General features: G+C 41.3%; 1 protein-coding gene across 2 annotated transcripts in view; it reads right to left on the bottom strand.

The window, feature by feature from the left end:
• Positions 1-333: 333 nt before the first annotated feature.
• Positions 334-19,641, bottom strand: part of ANO6 (anoctamin 6) — a 78,376-nt gene continuing 59,068 nt past the window's right edge. Inside the window, exons 12-20 of one of the 2 annotated variants that reach the window (XM_061467791.1) lie at positions 18,896-18,973; positions 17,181-17,406; positions 16,145-16,314; positions 14,904-15,001; positions 11,968-12,098; positions 10,878-11,083; positions 4,439-4,635; positions 3,870-3,975; positions 334-2,946 (exon numbers count right to left, since the gene is read on the bottom strand). In XM_061467791.1, coding sequence (XP_061323775.1) covers positions 2,740-2,946; positions 3,870-3,975; positions 4,439-4,635; positions 10,878-11,083; positions 11,968-12,098; positions 14,904-15,001; positions 16,145-16,314; positions 17,181-17,406; positions 18,896-18,973 — 1,419 coding nt within the window. In that variant the 3' untranslated portion in view covers positions 334-2,739. The remainder of the gene's footprint in view (positions 2,947-3,869; positions 3,976-4,438; positions 4,636-10,877; positions 11,084-11,967; positions 12,099-14,903; positions 15,002-16,144; positions 16,315-17,180; positions 17,407-18,895; positions 18,974-19,641) is intronic. The other variant, XR_009745948.1, reaches the window with a different exon arrangement.

The following is a 19,641-nucleotide window of genomic DNA, read 5'->3' as shown; positions in this document are numbered from 1 at the left end:
CCATCCCCATGTGCTGAGAGGTGGGCTGGCAGGGATGAAGACTGGCCTGGCTGAACAGAGAGCTTTGGCTGGAACTCAGGACAAAAAGGAGTTTATGACTTTTGGAAGGAGGTGCAGACTGATCAGGAGGTCTACAAGGATGTCTTCAGGGCTGAACGGAGGATCTGGGGACCTTAGTGCTGGAGGAGGTTATGGGGCAGATCATCTTGAGTGCCATCATCCAGCATGTACAAGACACCCAGGTGATCAGGCCCAGTCAGCATGGGTGCATGAATGGCAGGTCCTGCTTGACTAACATGATCTCCTTCTATGACAAGGTGACCCACATACCTAGATTTCAGTAACGACTTTGACACCATTTCCCACAGCATTCTCCTGGAGAAACTGGCTGCTCATAGCTTGGACAGGTGTACTCTGCTGAGTAAAAAAGTGGCTGGATGGCAGGGTCCAAAGAGTGGTGGTGAATGGAGTTAAATCCTGTTGATGGTGGGAAGCGTATTGTGCAACAGCTGGCTGAATATGAGCCAGCAGTGTGCCCAGGTGGCCAGGAAAGCCAGTAACATCTTGGCTTGTATCAGAAATAGCATGGGAAGCAGGACTAGAGAAGTGATTCTCCCCCTGTACTCAGCACTGATGAGGCTGCACTTCAGTTTTGGGTCCCTCAGTACCAGAGAGCTATTGAGGTGCTGGAGAGTGTCCAAAGAAGAGCAAGGAAGCTGGTGAAGGGTCTAGAGCAAAAGTCTTATGAGGAGCAGCTGAAGGAATTGGGGTTTTTCAGACTGAAGAAAAGGATGCTCAGGGGAGACCTTGTCCTTGGCTACAACTACCTGACAGGAAGTTGTGCTAAGGTGGGTGTTGGTCTCTTCTTCCAAGTCACAAGTGATGGGACAAGAGGAAACAGCCTCAAATTGCACCACGGGAGGTTTAGATTGGATATTAGAAAAACTTCTTCACTGAAAGGGTTGTCAATCACTGGAACAGGCTGCTCAGGGAAATGCCCGAGTCACCATCCCTGGAGGTTATTTAAAAGACCTGTGTATGTGGTGCTTAGGGACATGGTGTAGTGGTGGACTTGGCAGTGCTAGTTACTGGTTGGAACTGATGATCTTAAAGTTCTTTTCCAATCTAAATTATTCTGATTCAAAGGATATGCTTGAGGTACACAGCAGTCAGTATCTGGAAGTTCTGCTACAAAATTCAGATGTATGATTCCTTCTCATTATTAATGGAACAAAAACGCTTATAAATGCTACTTAGTTTCTGCAAATGAAATTCTTAACATATAAAAAGCTATATGAATAATCTGACTAAAAGTTCTGCATATCTATTACATTTAAGAAGAGTACAAAATTACAAATGCAATAGCAATCACCTGGTTTACAGAGTACGGGCATAGTTCTGCTTTTTAAACAAGATTCTGATTTTCACGATTTCAGAAATTGGTCCACTAAAGCTGTTAAAAGAGAAAGCAAATGATAACCTGGAATATCACTGGTGCAGACACAAAGCAGAGCTCTCCATATATGCCTAATCTATAATTCCCTATCTCCCAGTTTGCAACTGGAGCCAAAATAGCCAAGCAGATCTGCAGCCTAATTTGAAGATGATTGATGGCTCTAACACTTGCATCCACACCTCTAACATCCTTCCTCGTTATTTAAAGCTTCATAACGTGGTTAAGGCATATTAAATGGTTCATTCCAATCTTGAGTTTCAATAGATTCATGGTCTTGTCAGAATTCACTTTATCATGCAATGTTGTACCCCAACAAGTCCAGCTGCACATTCTTCCTGTGTCAAAATCTCAAGGAAAGGCACAGTGTGGGAGAAACACAGAAGACAGCCCTCCACAAATATTGATTTACTACGTGAAAAGACTTTTAACACTCATTACTGTTAGGAGCTTAACACCCATTACTGTTACAAGTAGGAGACCTTCAAGGCTGTGGTCATTGAGAGCAGAATGGGCAAGTGAACTAATGAAAGTACATTGACTAAGGAAAGATAAAATGCCTGAGTTTTCTACTCACTTGGAGTGCTGTAAAGTCAGTTTGTGTGCATTGATTTTAAAGGCAATTCTCCTGTTTACAGACAGATTGATGAACAGGATGGGCTTACAGTCCTGCTGCTTCTTGTGATCCAAGTCCATGATTAATTGAAATATCTTGTTATCCATTTAAGTCTCAGTATGCATAGCTAATTCAGTGTAGCACACAACAGCGCTTAGTATGTCACTTTCAATGGCTTAACAACATGATTTTGAGTTGTATTTTCCTTCTTTTTCCTTCATATTTTGTCTTTTTCTCTTCATTTTATAGTTGGGGTCTGCATTAGCAAGCAATCACAACTCTTTCAAAAGGCATGATGTTATTCTTACAACAAATCTTTCTTGCTCTTAAGGTTTTATTCAAGTCAAAAGGAGAGATCTAATAGCTCTTGCCTAAAGTGGAAAGCACTGTATGTATTTCAGAATTAATGTTCATTGTCGTGAGATGATAGACAATTTTTATCTTCACATGTTAAAAAAGTATGTCCTACTAAAGCTGTTTAAAAAATTGGTAACTCTTCTCTGAGTCGCAGTGGTTGCTTTTGTCCAAGGGCAAGAGGTAAATGAGCAGGTAACAGCTGCAAGAATCAATGCTTAGTAAAGGGAATTAATCCAAAGTGTTTGGTTAGTGATTGGTAATACATGGACAGGTATTAGTTGGCTAAATACTGTTATTCCATATAAAAAAGTACTTAGTCAGCTTTAGGTCGGAAAGTGCTGTCAACTCCTTGGATAATTTTGTCGGCTATTTTGCCCATGGTTTTCTTCACAATTTTGAGATCGTTCTCATGCAAAAGTTTCTGTGTTAGGTACTTCTCTCGTTTGACCTGGCTCTTGGTCTTTTGTGATACATCCGGAATTAAGTATGAAATAATGAACTTCACAAAGTATATGACATGCTGGGAAAGGTGAAAATGAAAAAACGTCAGTCAGGCTGAACAGGACACTATTATTATTATTATTATTATGAAGAATAAAACGTCACATTATCTCTTAAGACTCTAAGCTGGTTCTGTTTTATTTTCATCATACTGAAACAGTGTCTTAAAAAGCAGATACGACTAATGAATAGAATAATTGTCTGATAAACAAGAATTTCTGATTTTCTAATCCTGATTTTAACAAAGACTTCTCTGCCTGCTTTGGGGGAACCGTGGGTACCCAGTGCTTCTCCCCTCCATGATGATACTGGTTACAATTTCTTTTCAATTTGTTTTAGGCTTGTTCAAATGATTCTGGACAATGGACTTTTCTCTGCCACAAGAATTCTGATCTAACCAGTTGCATGTTTCTGATGATGTTGATAGTCCCTAGATCAGGCCCTATATTCCCCTCCCTTCATCTTGGACTGACTCCCATCTTTCATAAACCCAGATGTAGCTCCAGAGGAATGAGCAATTACTTTTTGATGCTCACTTGGAGACTCACCTCTTGCACTGACCATCTTTATCAGTTTCACTCTGCTAGTGAATATGTATTATGTAGATGCATTCATGAGGCTGTGCACAAACTTGTCTAAGTATATGTGAAAATATTTTTGGTGTAACTGCCCCTTCTATTTCTGATGCTAAAAATAATTTAACAATTCTTGAGAAAAGAACCTGCAAACATGTGGGGCAATCCTCAGCTGAGCTAATGACTTCACAGACCTCTTTTTCTAATGGTGCTACACTTAATTTACATCTCCCAAGCTCTTGCCCATGTTAGTACTTATCACCAGCTCTGATAGCTGTGCCTGGACAGAATGTCTTTGAAGGATTTTCTGCATGGAGGGAAGAGAAGTTCGGGTAAGTAAGTAATGCTCAAAATCTCATACTCTCACCTCCATGACAATGACGAATGCCAGCTTGGCTGCAATGACATGCCAGTAGTATATATTATGCTCATACTGGTGCTGATGACCAGGAGGGTAGCGGAGATCCCGGTATCTGAAAGCAATGCAGGAATGTCAGGAACTATTTTCAGGAATCACTGCAGTAAGGCACTGTGGCCAGAGGATGGAGCAAGACATGTCCCTGCTTAACGCATCCAGGAACAGTTGCACGTTAACTACAGTAATGGGTAAAATCCTATCTGCAGAGTAAGTTATATTTGGCTGAAACATCTTTTTTTTGCCACTATATTAAGAAATCATTAGAAAATTTTTAAAGTGCCCTTTTTATTTTTTTTAAGACTATCAATTATGAGAAAGCCAAAATAAAAGTCAGAATCTTCTGAGTAGCACAAACTTACGGGTGAATACTTTCAGTCAGTCCTTCCATTCAGAATATGCTGGCTTTTACTGTGTTTTAACATTTCTCACCAGATATCGTTAACTGAACTAGATGATTTAGATATTAAACAATTATATTTATTTTTGTTATTGGAAAAGAATGGTTATTTGACACTTGCCTGCATGTTTGGTTTACAAACCATGGGGAAAATGGCTTGCTTGCATTCTTGAAGTCTGATATATTGAAGACAGAAAGTGTACTGTTTATATACCCTTTCATAGTGTGACTGCTGTGACTTCCATAAGGAGGGACTGAAAAGGACCAGTAATAAACCAGGCGAGGAATCATATCAGACGTAAAAGCAATGATCATAGCCTGCATTTCAGAAAAAAAAGAAGACAAAAAAGCAGAGCAGTGTTTAAGAAATAAGCCTTAATAGAAAATACGTACTTTTCCAGTTAGTGGTTCCCTCCGTAAATGAGCACATAGTTACTCATGGGCATAAAACACTCTGTTTCTGGAATGTGCACTCTGTACAGATTTTAGATTACGCTAGCTCTGCTGGATGCCTTAGAAAAGTTACACTGCAATCCATTTTTTCCTCATGAGCATGCAGTGGAGGTCAGCAGCCAAACTCACCTTAAACTACTCCAAGGTAACCTCCAGCAAACATGCTTACTATCAGATGTGCTTGTGAGATGCTTAAAGAAATCCTGCCTGATGAAACTCGTGGAAACAAAGGAAGAGTCCTTCAGTAATATAAAATCAGTTTCACCAGGAACCCTGAGGTCTGCGTGAAGGAATTAAATAAATTATATACATAGCTGAACCATCTTTGACCCTAGTAACATTCCACTCTTTCTGACGTGCTAGCCAGCCCAATTCATCTTGGCAGTTGTTGCCTCATAAGTTTCAATGTCACTACATGTGGAAAGTGTTGTTGATGCCAAGCTAATTTTTTCTCCAGTGGCAGCTGCATAGTGCTGTTTTATATATGACGTGACCATTTGTTTTTATCTTGTTCCCAGGAGAGTCCCTGTCCTACTCAGCCTGCTGGTCACAAACTGGGTAGGAAATTGGATCCGTGGGTTTGTTTGGAAGCCTTTTCTAAACGCATGAACTTCCCAAAACATCCTATTCTGGAGGACAGGTTAATTATGTTTAATCCAATCTCCTCCTCCGCTACTGCAAATTCAAAAGGTTTCCCTGTGAGAAAGACTTTCCACTGGCAAGATCTGCAGCTGAGTGCCTAGCAAGAGGCTGCCCAGCCAACTCATATCAACATCTGGGTGCCCAGCACCTAGGGAGGAGTGTGAAGCTGCACTCCAGGGCTGAAAGAGAAGCCTTTAGCCCATTAAAATGTCAAAAAACATCTAACAACATGGATGGGAAGAACCAGGGCAAAGACATGGGGGGGGGTGAGGCTTAGGTAGAGATGCCTAAAAGGTGCAGAAAAAAGCCATTGGAAGGGCATGAGACAGAGGAAGGGAATAAGTTAAGTGATAATAGTAGCATAAGAGCTGGTTAATGTCTGTCAAAGGGCTAGTACCAGCACAACACAAGAGACAACAAGGGGAAGACACAGGGAAAGGAAAGGGCAGGGAGTTGAAAAAGGTGCAAGATCCACCCAACCTCAGGTAGCACCACTGCCAAGTGATGAATGCTATCCTAATATCTTGCCTTTTGAATTAGCTTACTTTGCAGCACCTGAGAAGCTAAACTCTTGTTAAGATAAAAGTTGCAGAAACAATACTTTAAGACCATGGTCATCAAAGTGGTCAAAAAGTGTGGGTTAGATGAGTGGACAGTGAGGTGGGGCCAGACTCTTTTCAGTGGTGCCCAGGGTAAGGGGCAATAGGAACAACCTGGAGAACAGGAGATTGCACCTGAGTACGAGGAAAACCTTCTTCATGTTCTTCTTTACATTGAGGGTGGCAGAGCACTGGAACAGGCTGCCCAGGGAGGCTGTGGAGCCTCCTTCTCCGGGGACATTCAGAACCCACCTGGACACATTCCTGTGTAACCTGCTCTAGGTGGCCCTGCCTTGGCAGAGGGGTTGGACTGGATGATCCCCAGAGGTCCATTCCAACACCAACCATTCTGTGATTCTGTCCAAGCTCTACATCTGGTTCTCCAGAAAATTGTTATAATTGAGTTCAGTGGAGAAGAAGTTAATTTGGCTGATGAGAGAAAAAAAGAGAGGTGTCCTAAGACTAAAATAAACTCATTTAAAATTCTCAAGGGTAAGAGGTTTTTCTGTGCTTTACTCGAGCTTAAATCAAATGTAGTTGGCATGTACTCTCAAAAACTGTTTTTAAGTTTTAAAACTGTTTTTAACTGTTTTTACATGCCACTGTGAAGTGAAAATTATGTGTTGTTTATATTTACATGGAGAGTAGGTGTTTTTGGCTGACAAGAAATACATATTACTGTGTCTTGCAGTTGCAGGGAGACGACCTCACACCTAAATTACTCTGTTTTTAACTGAAGTACAAGCATAAAAAGTTTTATTTAAACATAATTTCTTTCTGTTCATTAGCTCATCCAGTCAGACCATAAATGAACTAGTAGCAAATGAACAGTAAGGCAAAAAAGAATCCCTTCTCTTTTTGGATCAAATAAGTTTGATGATGCTGCTTTGTATCATTTAGAAAGATGCTGAAATATGGTATTTACACAACTTAATATTTGCTCTTACTGTTTTTTTTTTTGCAGGGCCCTAGGTCTCTCATCATCTTAAATCTGAACCCTGTCTCACTCTCCTCCCTCTCCCAGAACGATCTCCAGATGTGCTCCAGAGAGCTGCAAGGACAGAAATATGAAAGCTAATCCTACAGCGTCCTCTCAAAGGAAAAGAATTTTTCCTCCTGAATTATGGGCTGCATTTCAGAGTATTGCATTGGAGAGCTACAAACAAATAGCACATTCTCTACTTCCCAAGCGTTACTGCACACAGTTTTCCATTTATACCGTAACTAATTAAAATCAGTCTTCAAATCAACAACAGATGCTTTGGTATCATGCAATACCAAGTCCGGTGACTGAGCAGCAAGTCTCAAAACTGATAGTTTTGTGCAAAAGTTGCTTGCACGTCACGAGTGGGTGTTGGAAAGGTAATGTATGGGGGGAAAAATGATACGCTACCTGAATTCTAATCAGCTATAACAAGTTACATTGAAAAGAAGAAACACTTTCTGTGAAGGAAAAATCAAGGCAGGGGTGGTAAAGACTGATGAACTATAGTAGATATTAGATGTCAAACAAGAAAAAAGCATACATAAAAGAATAAAACCGCTTCCAGCATTTGCTGTATAGCCCATACTTCACCAGCAAGAAATACAGATCTTTTTGAGGTCCTTACAACTCCTGCAGCAGGGTCTTTTGAACGTGACAGTCACTGGTGCTGTGCCCCTTGCACGCCAACAGCCCACTGAAGCCAGTGGCACATGCACTGCATTCACACTGACATTGGCTATACCTAGCATCTGACATCTCCAAAAAGGGTGAATCTGAAAGAAATGTGCCTGCAGTTGAGTCATGTGAACACTGGGGCTGAGTGCCTGTCAAGGACAGAGAGTAAAACCAAGCTGTAAATACACTTTCGCACATCGAGGACTCCATGTTTTTAGTGATGCCTTGAGGGTGTAGCATGTAAGGAGGAATCTGGAGAGAAAAAAGTTGCAAAGCTCAGATTAGCCTCAGGTGGGCCATGACTGGGTAGTGATAAACACCTACTGCTGGGTCATTCGTCTGCAGAAAGCAGGGCATGAGTACATTCCTGACAGAAGCCTAGGCATGTCTGAGTGTAGGCATGTCTGAGTCACTGTGAGGTCACCAAAGCCCCTTTAACATTATCCTGAGTATCACAAAGACAATGTCTAAGGTACTTATAACAATATGTTAAAGTAATTTTAAGACCTCATAGCAGCCTTCCAGTATCTGAAGGGGACCTATAGGGATGCTGGGGAGGGACTCTTCATTAGGGACTGTAGTGACAGGACAAGGGGTAACGGGTTCAAACTGAAACGGGAAGTTTAGATTGGATATAAGGATGAAATTCTTTCCTGTTAGGGTGGTGAGGCACTGGAATGGGTTGCCCAGGGAGGTTGTGAATGCTCCATCCCTGGCAGTGTTCAAGACCAGGCTGGACGAGGCCTTGGGTGATATGGTTTAGTGTGAGGTGTCCCTGCCCATGGCAGGGGGGTGGAACTAGATGATCTTAAGATCCTTTCCAACCCTAACTATTCTATGATTCTATGATTCTATGTATATGCAGCTTATTTCATAGTGGTATTACAACATCCAGCTGGATTGTTTAGGAAAGACATCTAAATTATCCAATGGCACAACATACTTGCTTTTTCTTCCAGGGCACCAGGAACTTTTTTTGCCTTTTATTTTGCAAGTTTTCTAGCTGCACAGTTCAAACTAGGTTATTGATGCACCAATATTGCCTCTACTTCTAGCTATGGTAGAGGAAGCTGTGCTGCATCTGTGAATTTGCATGGGAATCTGCTGGGATTTGCATCGTTTGCTAGGAGAGTTATCATTAACAATTTTTTTTGCACAAGCAGTAAACCAAAAGAGCCCCAAAGAATCCCTGGCTCCACCTGAAGTTTCTGATGATCTGAACACGTGTTACCAAAGTTGCAATGTTAAAAAATTATTTTATATCATTTTAACACCGGATTTACTACCAGGCCCTGGATGTTCACATGTCTGTGGAACAGCTGGATTTATGTTCGACTTGCCTCTGCAGAGCAGTGTGAAACTGATGGAGCATATGCTCCAGGTTGTTGTGGGCTCCCAGATTCTCTTGTAAATTTTTCATCCTCAAGTTCTGTTTTTTTCTTCTGACATTTCTCTGTGCTTAATTCTCTGCCTTTATGCCCTCCCAAGTCTCCTCTCTACATCCTAGCTATGTTTGCTGTACCTCTTGAATTGCTACAGGGCAAAATAAAGTTCTGCGCATGAGTAATGGCTATTCTGGTAGACCTTCAAATACCTGAAAGTACATCTGGTAGCTGAGGCTGACAGAAAATTTTCCTAATCACTGACATCCACCCTGGACTCCTGTTTCTATATGGCAGCACCCCCATCCCCCAGAATAATGAAAACCAACTACTGAGAAGATGATAACCCAATAGACAGTCAGGTCATGGAAGCTCATCTGTCCATTCTTCAAATGTAGCCTCATCTTTCCAGGGGTAAAACAAACTTTTTAAAATGAAGAAGGGGAAGTGAGAGGAATGTGTAGGGACACTCATCTGGGTGTGGGAAAAAGGAGGTGCACATATTTATCCCTATATGACCTCCATAAGGCAGAACCCTTGGGATTGAGACACCGCACTAGCCAAGAACCTACTGACCATAGAAGGTGCCCGAGATACAGGAATACAAGTTCATGCCCTTACTGAAATTTGAATTACTCTTTTACTTGAAATAAGTTCCCTAATTGAGTTAATATCTACAGTAGAGTGCTCAGCTCCATCTTCCTTCCCAAAGACCACCATTCTCCAAACAGGGTGAACTTCCTGTGAAAACCTGGGATAAGATGAACGTTTGTCTTCAGACTCAACTACTTTCTCCAAAAGCTCCTACTGACTACAGTAAGGTATGTTACTGCAAGGACGAGGACCTGGAGGAAGTGACAATCTAAGTGTGTGAGAAGGAATCCCTAATCTCATCGTTAACAGTAGAAAACGGTGATCTTGTTGAAAAAGGCTATTAACCATTGCCAGTCTGTGGTGTTACTGTCCCTGCAGGGGTAACCAGTGGTCACTGCTCTTTTAGAATGGCCAGCAGTGAGAATCTTTTGAAAGACAGTATGTATTAGCTACTGCTTATGAATAAGCAATCAAATAATGCACAGTGGTAAAATCCTATGGATTATTTTTCTCTCCACAATGAAGGCTATGTATAAGATCTTGGTAAATTCAAGGTATGGGAAATTTGAAAGGTCTGAATGTCATTGTTAGACATAAAAACTAAATTCTAAATATTTTAAATAAACTTTTAAAACTAATTTTAAATCCAACTGAAAAACATTAGTTTTCAAACTCTCATCATTCTGACCTGAAAATGTTAGTGCTGCAATTTTGAGCCCACATTGTATATTTAAGTATACAAGAAAGAAGCTGAATTTCTGTTTTAAGAGCAAAATTACTTAAAGCCAAATTCAAATATGAAGGCATTGACCATGAGAATTGTAACAATTAGAAAAAACAATCAATTATAACTTAGCTAAACTTCAACCTGTTTTTTTCTCAAACCTCATGCACTTAGCAGTAGTCCAAAAAGATCTTCACAGTACGCACTACAATTTTAGGAAAGATGGGCTACAGTCTTCATATGTAACAGATTTTTCTGAAGACTTTAGCGACTCTAAATAAAATTTCTTTTATTTAGATATAATATTATAGACAGTATTCACATTTTGTTACCAAAACATCTGGAAAGTCACTATTTCACAGGGGCTGAAGTCTTAAGACACTGATGCTCATAATTCATTTAGGATCATTTAAGAGCTACATTGCCACATGTGGCATTCCCACATTTGGGTGTAACACCTGCAGTGAAGTCATTTTGCCTTTTGCAATTGTTGGTACCGTACTTACATTGGTGACCACAGCTAGAATGGCTATGCCTTGCATGATAGGCTGCCAGGCACCGATGTCTTGTGCCTTCTGTGGAACCATGCGCCTGAACTGGGTTGTCAACTTCCACGCATCCAACCGGATTTCCAACATGTTGTTAATAAGGGCCAGAAGAGGAGCCAGGGGGAACGATGCCACAAACAGAGTGACAAAGCCAAACTGTATAACTGTCAAAGGGAGAGGTTACATACATCAATGAGGCTTTCACTTGGTGGAGATAAGCATGTATGACCATGTATGTATACATGTGGGAGAGAGAGATACAATAAGGAGTAGCTTGGTTCCTAGTGAATCCTCTGTATGACAATATAAAGGCACAACAATACTGAAAAACCTGCTGGGTGAAGGGGACAGGAAATCGTTTCGAGTCACAACACATCAAGAGGAACTATTCTGGGTATTTAAAAATCCGTTTCTTTCTTATGTCTTCATCACAAAGACCTGGAAATCTAATGACTGTCTCAGTGCTATGCTGGAAAGCCTGAACTAACAATCATCTTATTGGTGTCCAGGTTCTGCAACAAACATGCTGGCAGTGCTGTCACAGAGGAGATGGTGGCAAAAAACCAGAGATCTGCCAGCTCCCAGGAAACCAGTGACAAGTCCTGGTGACTGCAGACCCCAAGCAGAGCAGTGTGACACACAGCTCTGCATACAACACCCGAACATGGCAGTGATCTGCCTTCTGAATGCATTTCTCAGAGGATGGGGCAAACAAGCGGCAATATTCCTCCTTGTACAACCATGTGCTGTTTCCTAATTGTAAATTGGGTTAAGGCTTAGCTGTTTAATAAAAACGTGAAAAACTACCTGTAATGGACCACCAAAATTTATCTGGGAAAACATTCATGTTTCCTCTGCCTATGCATGAGGCATTTCTTCCTGCCCATGGCAGGGGGGTTGGAACTAGATGACCTTAAGGTCCTTTCCAACCCTAACTATTCTATGATTCTATTCTACGCATTTAATAAGTGTTGCTTGTATGAAGATTCTCTTTGAAGTATGTTTGTGCCCAGCAGTGGTAGCGAATCTGAACTAAACTGCTACTTACCCATTTCAAGATACTCATAAAACAGTCCAAGTTTTCCAATGGGTTGCAGGTGGTAGTCGTGTTCCCAGCGTGGAATGACTTTTTCTGATCTAGCAGCTGCACAGTATCTTCCGATTAGATTCTTAACCCAACTATCAGCCAGGGAGAAAAAGACCACTAACATTGGTAAAATAACCTAAAAAAGTTCAGTAAATGGAAAAAATTGACATTTGTGCTGTTATAGCTTTGAACAGTGGATTTCGTTATGTTCTTGAATTACTGAAAGCCCTTCAATCATGAGTATAATCTTCCATTGCCTTATCCTGAAAGCAGTTATTTACAACCATAAATAAACATAAAAGGGCAATATATCAGAATCATTGTGGCTTATATGTCGTACAGGTGAATGACTGTATGAAATTCAAGGTAACAAACAGTCAAGTTAAATGTAGGCCTGTGGTTAGACAGATGAATTCCTTCTGATCACAAAATTTGCAGAATCACAGAATGGTTGAGGTTGAAAGTGTCCTCTGCAGGTCATTTGGTCCAACCCCTCCTTGCACAGGCAGGGCCACCCGGAGCTGGTTGCCCAGGACTGTGTCAAGATGCCTTTTTAATATCACCAGTGATGGAGCCTCCATGACCTCCCTGGCCAACCTGTGGCAGTGCTCAGTCCCCTCACAGCTAAAAGGTGTTTTCTGATATTCAGAGGGAACCTCCTGTTTTTCAGTTTGTGCCCATTGCCTTTGGTCCTTTCACTGGGCATTGGTCACTGAGATTAGTCTATCCTCTCTTCTTTACTTTCGCCCTTCAGGCATTTGTGCACGCTGATGGGATCCCCCTGAGCCTTCTCTTCTCCAGGCTGAACAGTCCCAGATCTCTCAGCCTCTACTCATAGATGCTCCAGTCCCTTATTCATCCATGTGCCTCCCTGCTGGACTTCAGTGTGTCCATGTCTCTCCTGTACTGGGGGACCCAGAACTGAGCCCATCACCCCAAGTGTGGGCTCCCCAGTGCTGAGTATACCTCCCTCAACCTGCTGGCAACACTGAAGATACCATTAACTTTTTTGCCATAAGGACACGTTGCTGGCTTGTGATCAGTTTGGTGTCCATCAGGACCCCTGGTCCTTTTGTGATGAGCTGCTTTCCAGCTGAATGGTCCCCAGCATGGGGTTGTTCCTCCCCAGGTGAGGACTTTGCATTCCCCTGCTGAATTTCATGAAGTTCTTTCTCAGCTCGTTTCTCCAGTCTGTGAAGGTTCCACTGGGTGGTAGCACAACCATTTGACTTAACAGTTTCGTGTCAACAAACTTGCTGAGGGTGCACTCTATCCCCTCATCCAGATCATTAAAGAAGACGTTAAACAGGGCAGGACCCAATAGTGATCCATGGATGACACCTCTAATGACTAGCCTCCAACTAGACTTCATGACACTGACCATCACCTTCTGGGACAGGCCATTCAGCCAGTCTTCAGTCCACCTCACTCTCTGCTCATGCAGTCCATACTTCAGTATCTTCTCTATGAGGCTTCTATAGAAGAAAACGTTAATGGCTTTACTGAAGACCACATAAACAATATCCACTGCTCTCTCTTCATCTAGTGAGCCAGTCATTTCATCACAGAAGGTTAGCAGGTTGGTCACCCATGACTTCTGACTACTAATGACTTCTGTGTCCTTCATGTACCTGGAAATGGTTTCCAGGACTAGCTGCTCCTTCACCTTCCCAGGGATTGAGGTGAGTCTGATCTTCCCATCTGAAAGGCTTGTATGAGAATTTAAGAAAACTGATAAACTGGCTGTAGCCATTTTCAGCGGTCAAATAACCATACTAAAAAAAAGGGGGTGGGAGCAAATGTCTATCAACAGAGAAAAACCCAAAAGAGTTCTCTTTATACTTGCAGAGATGCAGCATAAGAAGAACCAGATCTAGATGCGATACTCAGCATTTCAACATCTAAGTGTTACCCTAGGAAGTGAATTAAAACTTCTGGTCAGATAAAGTTATTTCCTGTACACAGAAGGAGAGTCTCTTTCTGTGGCTGGAGCTGACATCTGCAAGCATGCTCAGTCTAGGGAGTCTTCCTGAGGTAAAAGATGTTGAAAAGAAGGATGGGTCTAAAGGTCCATTCTGCAAGCAGCAGCATATATGGAGCATTGGGGTCTGGAGGAACTCTATGCCAGCAAAGCACCTTAGCTTCAACCCTAACAGTATTTACGGCACGCTTTGAAGTGGGGTCACTATGCAGCAAAGGAGCACAGTCTGTGGGTTTGGAAGAACCACAGTCAAAGGGAATACAATGCTGTGGGCTGGTGATTATGGCATTCAGGAGGGTGTGAGCAAACTGGGAGTTCCCTACTCCAAGCAACATTAACAGCCGCTGATCAGCATAATATAAGTTCTAGGAGAAGGAAATTAGTCCTGGATAGCATCTTAACCTAAATTAAAGGGAAGGCATTTGTGGTTAGCACTTTGCTTACTTTTTACATTAAAACATGACCTTCCAGAGACCTGCCTCGCTGAAAGAGAGAATATAGGCACTATGAATGTCAAATATAACTGCAAAACTAAACGAGTTAAAATAGTAACTTATGCATGACTTCTGAAAGCCCAATATATAACAACGTATCATTCCACTCAACATTAAACAACAATCTTTAATCTTTTCAGAACTTCTACTACCTCAGTTTTAAATATCCAACCTGAAACACATTGAGTCTGACTTGCAGAGGAGGAAAGCATCTCTGATGAGCCAGAACGACAGACACAGGAGCTCAGAGCTACCAGACCAAAAATACACATACTGTCTAAAAAGGCCCCAAAAGACTAGGCTTATTCGTTTAGAATACAATACACACCTATCAAATTTAGTGACCAAATGCCTGAACACATCAAGCAAAACCATTATCTTTCAAATATGAAAGAGCAGATTACTTAATAGTTTGAACTTACGGAAGAAGCACTTCTTGAATGTTGTTCCAGATTGCTTTACCTCCTACTATGATGGCAAGCTGAGTTGTGAGCTCAAGGAGACATCCACCTGGATCACACTGAAGGTTGGGAGAGACAGGAGACATTTGTGAAGCTGGGTATCTTTTCAGGCATGAATGAAGCATTTGAAATAGTGCATTCCTGGTTTATTATGGTAACATTTCTTAAAGCAATACAAGAAGACTATTTAGCCAAAGCTTTCTAGGAAGGTATGCAAAAGCCAATTCTAGTCCACATATAGTCACATATGACAGGTTGACGGGTGTCGTGGTTTAAACCCAGTCAGGCAACTCATTCGCTCACTTCCCCCCCTTTCTTGCCCTCCCCCTGCTCTCAGAGGGACGGAGAGGGGAATCGAAAAGAATGCAACTCCCACGGGTTGAGATAAGAACAGTTTAGTAACTAAGGTATAACACAAATCACTACTGCTACCACCAATGATAATAATGATAAAGGAAATAACAAGGGAATACAACACCTCACCACCAGCCGACCGATAACTTGCCCCCCCAGCCCCGACCAAGCACCGACCGATACCTCCTCCAACCCTGCAGTCTCCCAGCCCTTCCGGCTAACTCCCAGTTACATCCTGGGCATGACGTGCTGTGGTATGGAATACCTCCTTTGCTAGCTTGGGTCAGGTGCCCTGTCTCTGCTTCCTCCCGGCTTCCCCTCCTCCCTGGCAGAGCATGAGGCTCACAAAGTCCTTGGCCAAACCAAAACATCTCTATCAGCTCTGTTCCCGAGCCAAAAGTCAAAACACTGCACTGCACCAGCTACCAAGGAGGAGAAACATGACTGCTACTGCTGAACCCAGGACAACGGGTCAGCAGTGAAAGACAGAAATACCAGGTGAAGTCATGCAGATCTGTACTGTGCTGACACCAGGTGAGGGTCACCCAGCAGAATAGGAATGCTTCTGCTGATGTTCTTCTCTTTCTGTGAGTCAGTTCACAGATTGTTGAACCACGGGAAGATGAGTTTGTCTGGGTACGTGCAATATATTTCTAAACCCAACTGGTCTCATGTCATGTTCTTTTAATGTTAGGGCTAACGAAGGAGGCAATTGGCTTAGGAGGCAGTCACTTTTTGATCCCTCATGTTAAATAACGTACAAGTATGTTATACAATCCTAACTGCAGCAAAATGCCTGGACTAATGGCTCCTGCCGTTTAAAAACAAACAATATCATACACTCTTACCTCTTCATTGCGATACTTTCCTAGCCAATAAACTGGATTTCCAGGGTGGCCTACAAATTTGCCCTTAAAGAAGGCTATGTAGAAGCATGAAGAATAGTAGTTGACAAATTGAAACAAGAACATCTTTGTGGTCAGACTGTTTTCATAATCAGTTTGTGTCCTTGGAAGCTCTGCAATTAAAAAAGATAAAATAAAATAAAAGCAAAAGCCAACCCACAAGTAACCTACAAACTGCCTTAGAGCCTCAGCTGGAGATGCATACGCCCTATATTCCTTAATATGACTGAGAGCATTATAAATTAGATTGTACATAATCCCCAAGTATACTGTAACCATTATGCTAATTCTAAAACTATATGGGTTGTAATAAGGAAAGAACTTGTTCCCTGACGGTAGAGAAAAAGAACAAGCAGAAACGCCAATAACTCAGTGAAAAAAACCCACCCAAATCCAACATACTCAGGAAAGATGCAAATGTAACATTCTGAACTGATGAAACAGTATTAAATGAAACTATATTAAAACGCTGCACTACTCCACATAGCTACTTTAATGTTGATAGCCTGGATATAAAGAATAATAATATTTGTGACTGTTTATCTATTTAATGACATGGGAATGGTATCTAGCTTTGGAACAGTGACCTTATTTCATTTATTCCCAAGAAAATAGCTATTTTCCCCATAAACAAAAGCTAATATAATTGAATGTGTTATGCGTTACTGATCTGTTTTCATAAAGCTTGGTTATTACAGCAATTTTCCTTGCTTTGTCTGTTTCACAAGCATAATACTGTAAACAATTGATCTTTCATGCTGCCTATACAAGGACTTTTCAGGCAAAGAGGTCATTATCATATTCCTATGATATTGAGAAAATCTGTAAATTTCTAGATGGTATCATGTGATTTCAGGATTGGAAGATCCTGAAACATGTGGCACAGGTGTTCATCTACTGAATTCTTATTGCACATATAAATGCTATTTTTGTTGTTATTTTACCCCAAGTTTCTATCTGAGGAACAGCAGTAGCATACCGAAGTCAGTAATCAGGATTGCCACTTTTTCATAGATAATGTTGAGAACCATAATGACTACAAAGCTGATGAGTGAAGCAGTTACTGAAGTGGCTGTCTGTGGAGTCAGGTACTTGCGGATTGCGTCTGTTCCACTAATGTGCTGTGACAACGTTGCAGAAAATGCCAGGAAAACTGAGAGCCTATAGACAATGATTCCAATAACTGAAGCAATAATCAAAAGAATCTGCCAAGGAAATGCAAGAAAGATGTTAATGTTAAACCACTGGTTTTAGGAAAAAGGGAGTTTGAAACTACTTTTTACAGTAGGCAAAAGAAAACCAGCTATGTGCCTGTCATTCCATTGCCAGAGGATGATCAAATATGGTAGAAAGCACTAAATATAGAATCCATAGAAGAAGCTTTTTTTTATGCACTGTAGTCAATGTGCAGCAAAGAAAAGAGATGCTCTGGTTTATGTCTAATAACAAGGTTTGTACTGATGTAAGCAAAGATAATGAGATGTGTAATCAAATCTTACGCATCAAAGCATGTGATGGAAGAAATCTCCCTCTTTTGACATTGGGCAATTGGCATAGGATGGCAAATGTACTAGCAAGTCTGCACTGATTATAGAGGGGGTTGTTCCTTCCTTCTGCATGATAATATTAAAGATTACATAACCTCCAAAAGAACAGACAAATTTTAGGTCAAGTCGTGTGGTCTGCAGGAGTTGTAATAATGATCCACACACCCTATCTTGCTTGCCATCTCCTCTCTTTCTGCTTCTCTTCCTGCTTTTATTTCTTGTTACTTCTCTAGCTACTATTCAAATTGAGGTCCATAGATCTGTGAATATTTTTTTCACTGTCTCTGCAAACTGCCATGAATCCACCTGCCTCCCCTTACCCTGCACATAATGAGTGAAGTAGCACAAATGATAAACCCAGACCAAATCTCTTCCCTTCAATCTGGAGTCCTGCCTATTTAGATCCAACAGTAAACTACTCTTTCCTTTGTGTTACAGACATGTTAACGTTGAGGCTCCCCTGGCTGCCAGCCACCGCTCTATCTCCTATCTGTCTCTTGTCATCTAGGACAAGATCTTTTCCAGCTGCTGTTTGTGCTACAGGCAAGGAGGACACGAAGCATGCTAAAACACGGAGTTTTTCAAAGTGACCTCTCTGGGCATGATCACCATATTATATATTGTTTCGTGGGTGAGTGGACTGCTTTGAAGTTTTAGTTGTAATTAAAGCAGGAGCTCTGGAAGATTAGAGAGCACCCAGATTTGCTCTGTGGAGTGAAACGAAAAACCTGAAAGACGTCCAGGACTGTGAGACACGATATTGAAGCAAATGGCTGGAACAAGCAAGATAGAAACTGGCAAGGAGGAGAGCATATAAACCAAAGTCTTTCCCCTACTCCCCCACAAAAAGCAGAAACATTTGTCTTAAAATAATGAGGGAAAAGTCAGTGGACTGCATTTGCAAGCATAACTCACAAGGTACAGCTGCAGGATATTTTGATGTGCATTTTCTATTGACTCTATGCTAATGAGCATTTGGTGACTACGGCTACCTTCTTCATGTGGGTCTATACCTATTGGGCTTGGTTCATGAATCAGATGGCAATCCAGCTGAATCTGGTCCATTGTTACCTTTCGTTCAGCTCAGGATCTTTTTTTTTAAGACACTTGCTAGAGAGGTGTCTAAATTAAAAGAGAAGAACTTTACCCAGAAGAAGACAGCACTTGTACAGAAAGTCATCCGCATGCACTTCCCGCAGGCAGTGTATGGCACGTGTTCTTCTTGCTGTAAAAGATTAAGAACAGATCAAGGATGCACTCCATATTTTTTTTTCCTTAACTTTTTTTTGCTTCAATCAAACCCTTTACTATAATAATGACAGAAAAAGGGAAGGAAGTCCCTGCTTTGTTATCCTGGAAACTCACATTTACTCATGATTTCAAAAGTCTTGCCTGATTACAGGTATCTTTTGTGGGTTTTCTTTTTTGCTGCCCATTCTAAGATATAAATGACTTCTATAGAGGCTGAGTGTCCTCAGGTCTTACTGACTTCAGCTATGACAGGGCACATAGTCCTTTTGAATGGACACATCCTTCTTGGCTGATCCAAGATCCAAGGCCATTACCTTTCAAGCCCCATTGGCTAAAACTAGCAGGCACTAAAATTCCGGTCCCTGATGTCTGCAGTTCTCAATTTATCCCATAGGAACAATGGAATGGCTTTTCCAAGGAAACATCTACCCAAAATAGTGGTGTGAAAATTCACTGAGTCTTTATAGGATCTCTGAGGATCAAAATCATTATGGTTTAGCATATTCTTCACTCTTTGAATTGTCTGAAAAGGACTTTCCAACTATGACTTTATACACTGAAGGATTATAAGCTTTTAAACAGAACCATTTTTTTTGTAGTACAAGATATTAAAAGAAGACATATATAGGATAGTTTCAACTA

Source organism: Pezoporus flaviventris, unplaced genomic scaffold, assembly GCF_033815535.1.
Source record: "Pezoporus flaviventris isolate CSIRO_AGI_PZ_B2104156 unplaced genomic scaffold, CSIRO_AGI_Pfla_v1 ptg000045l, whole genome shotgun sequence".
Classification (NCBI taxonomy): Eukaryota; Metazoa; Chordata; class Aves; order Psittaciformes; family Psittacidae; genus Pezoporus; species Pezoporus flaviventris.
Note: the sequence above shows the minus strand (reverse complement) of the source record. Positions and strands in the feature narration are given on the sequence as shown.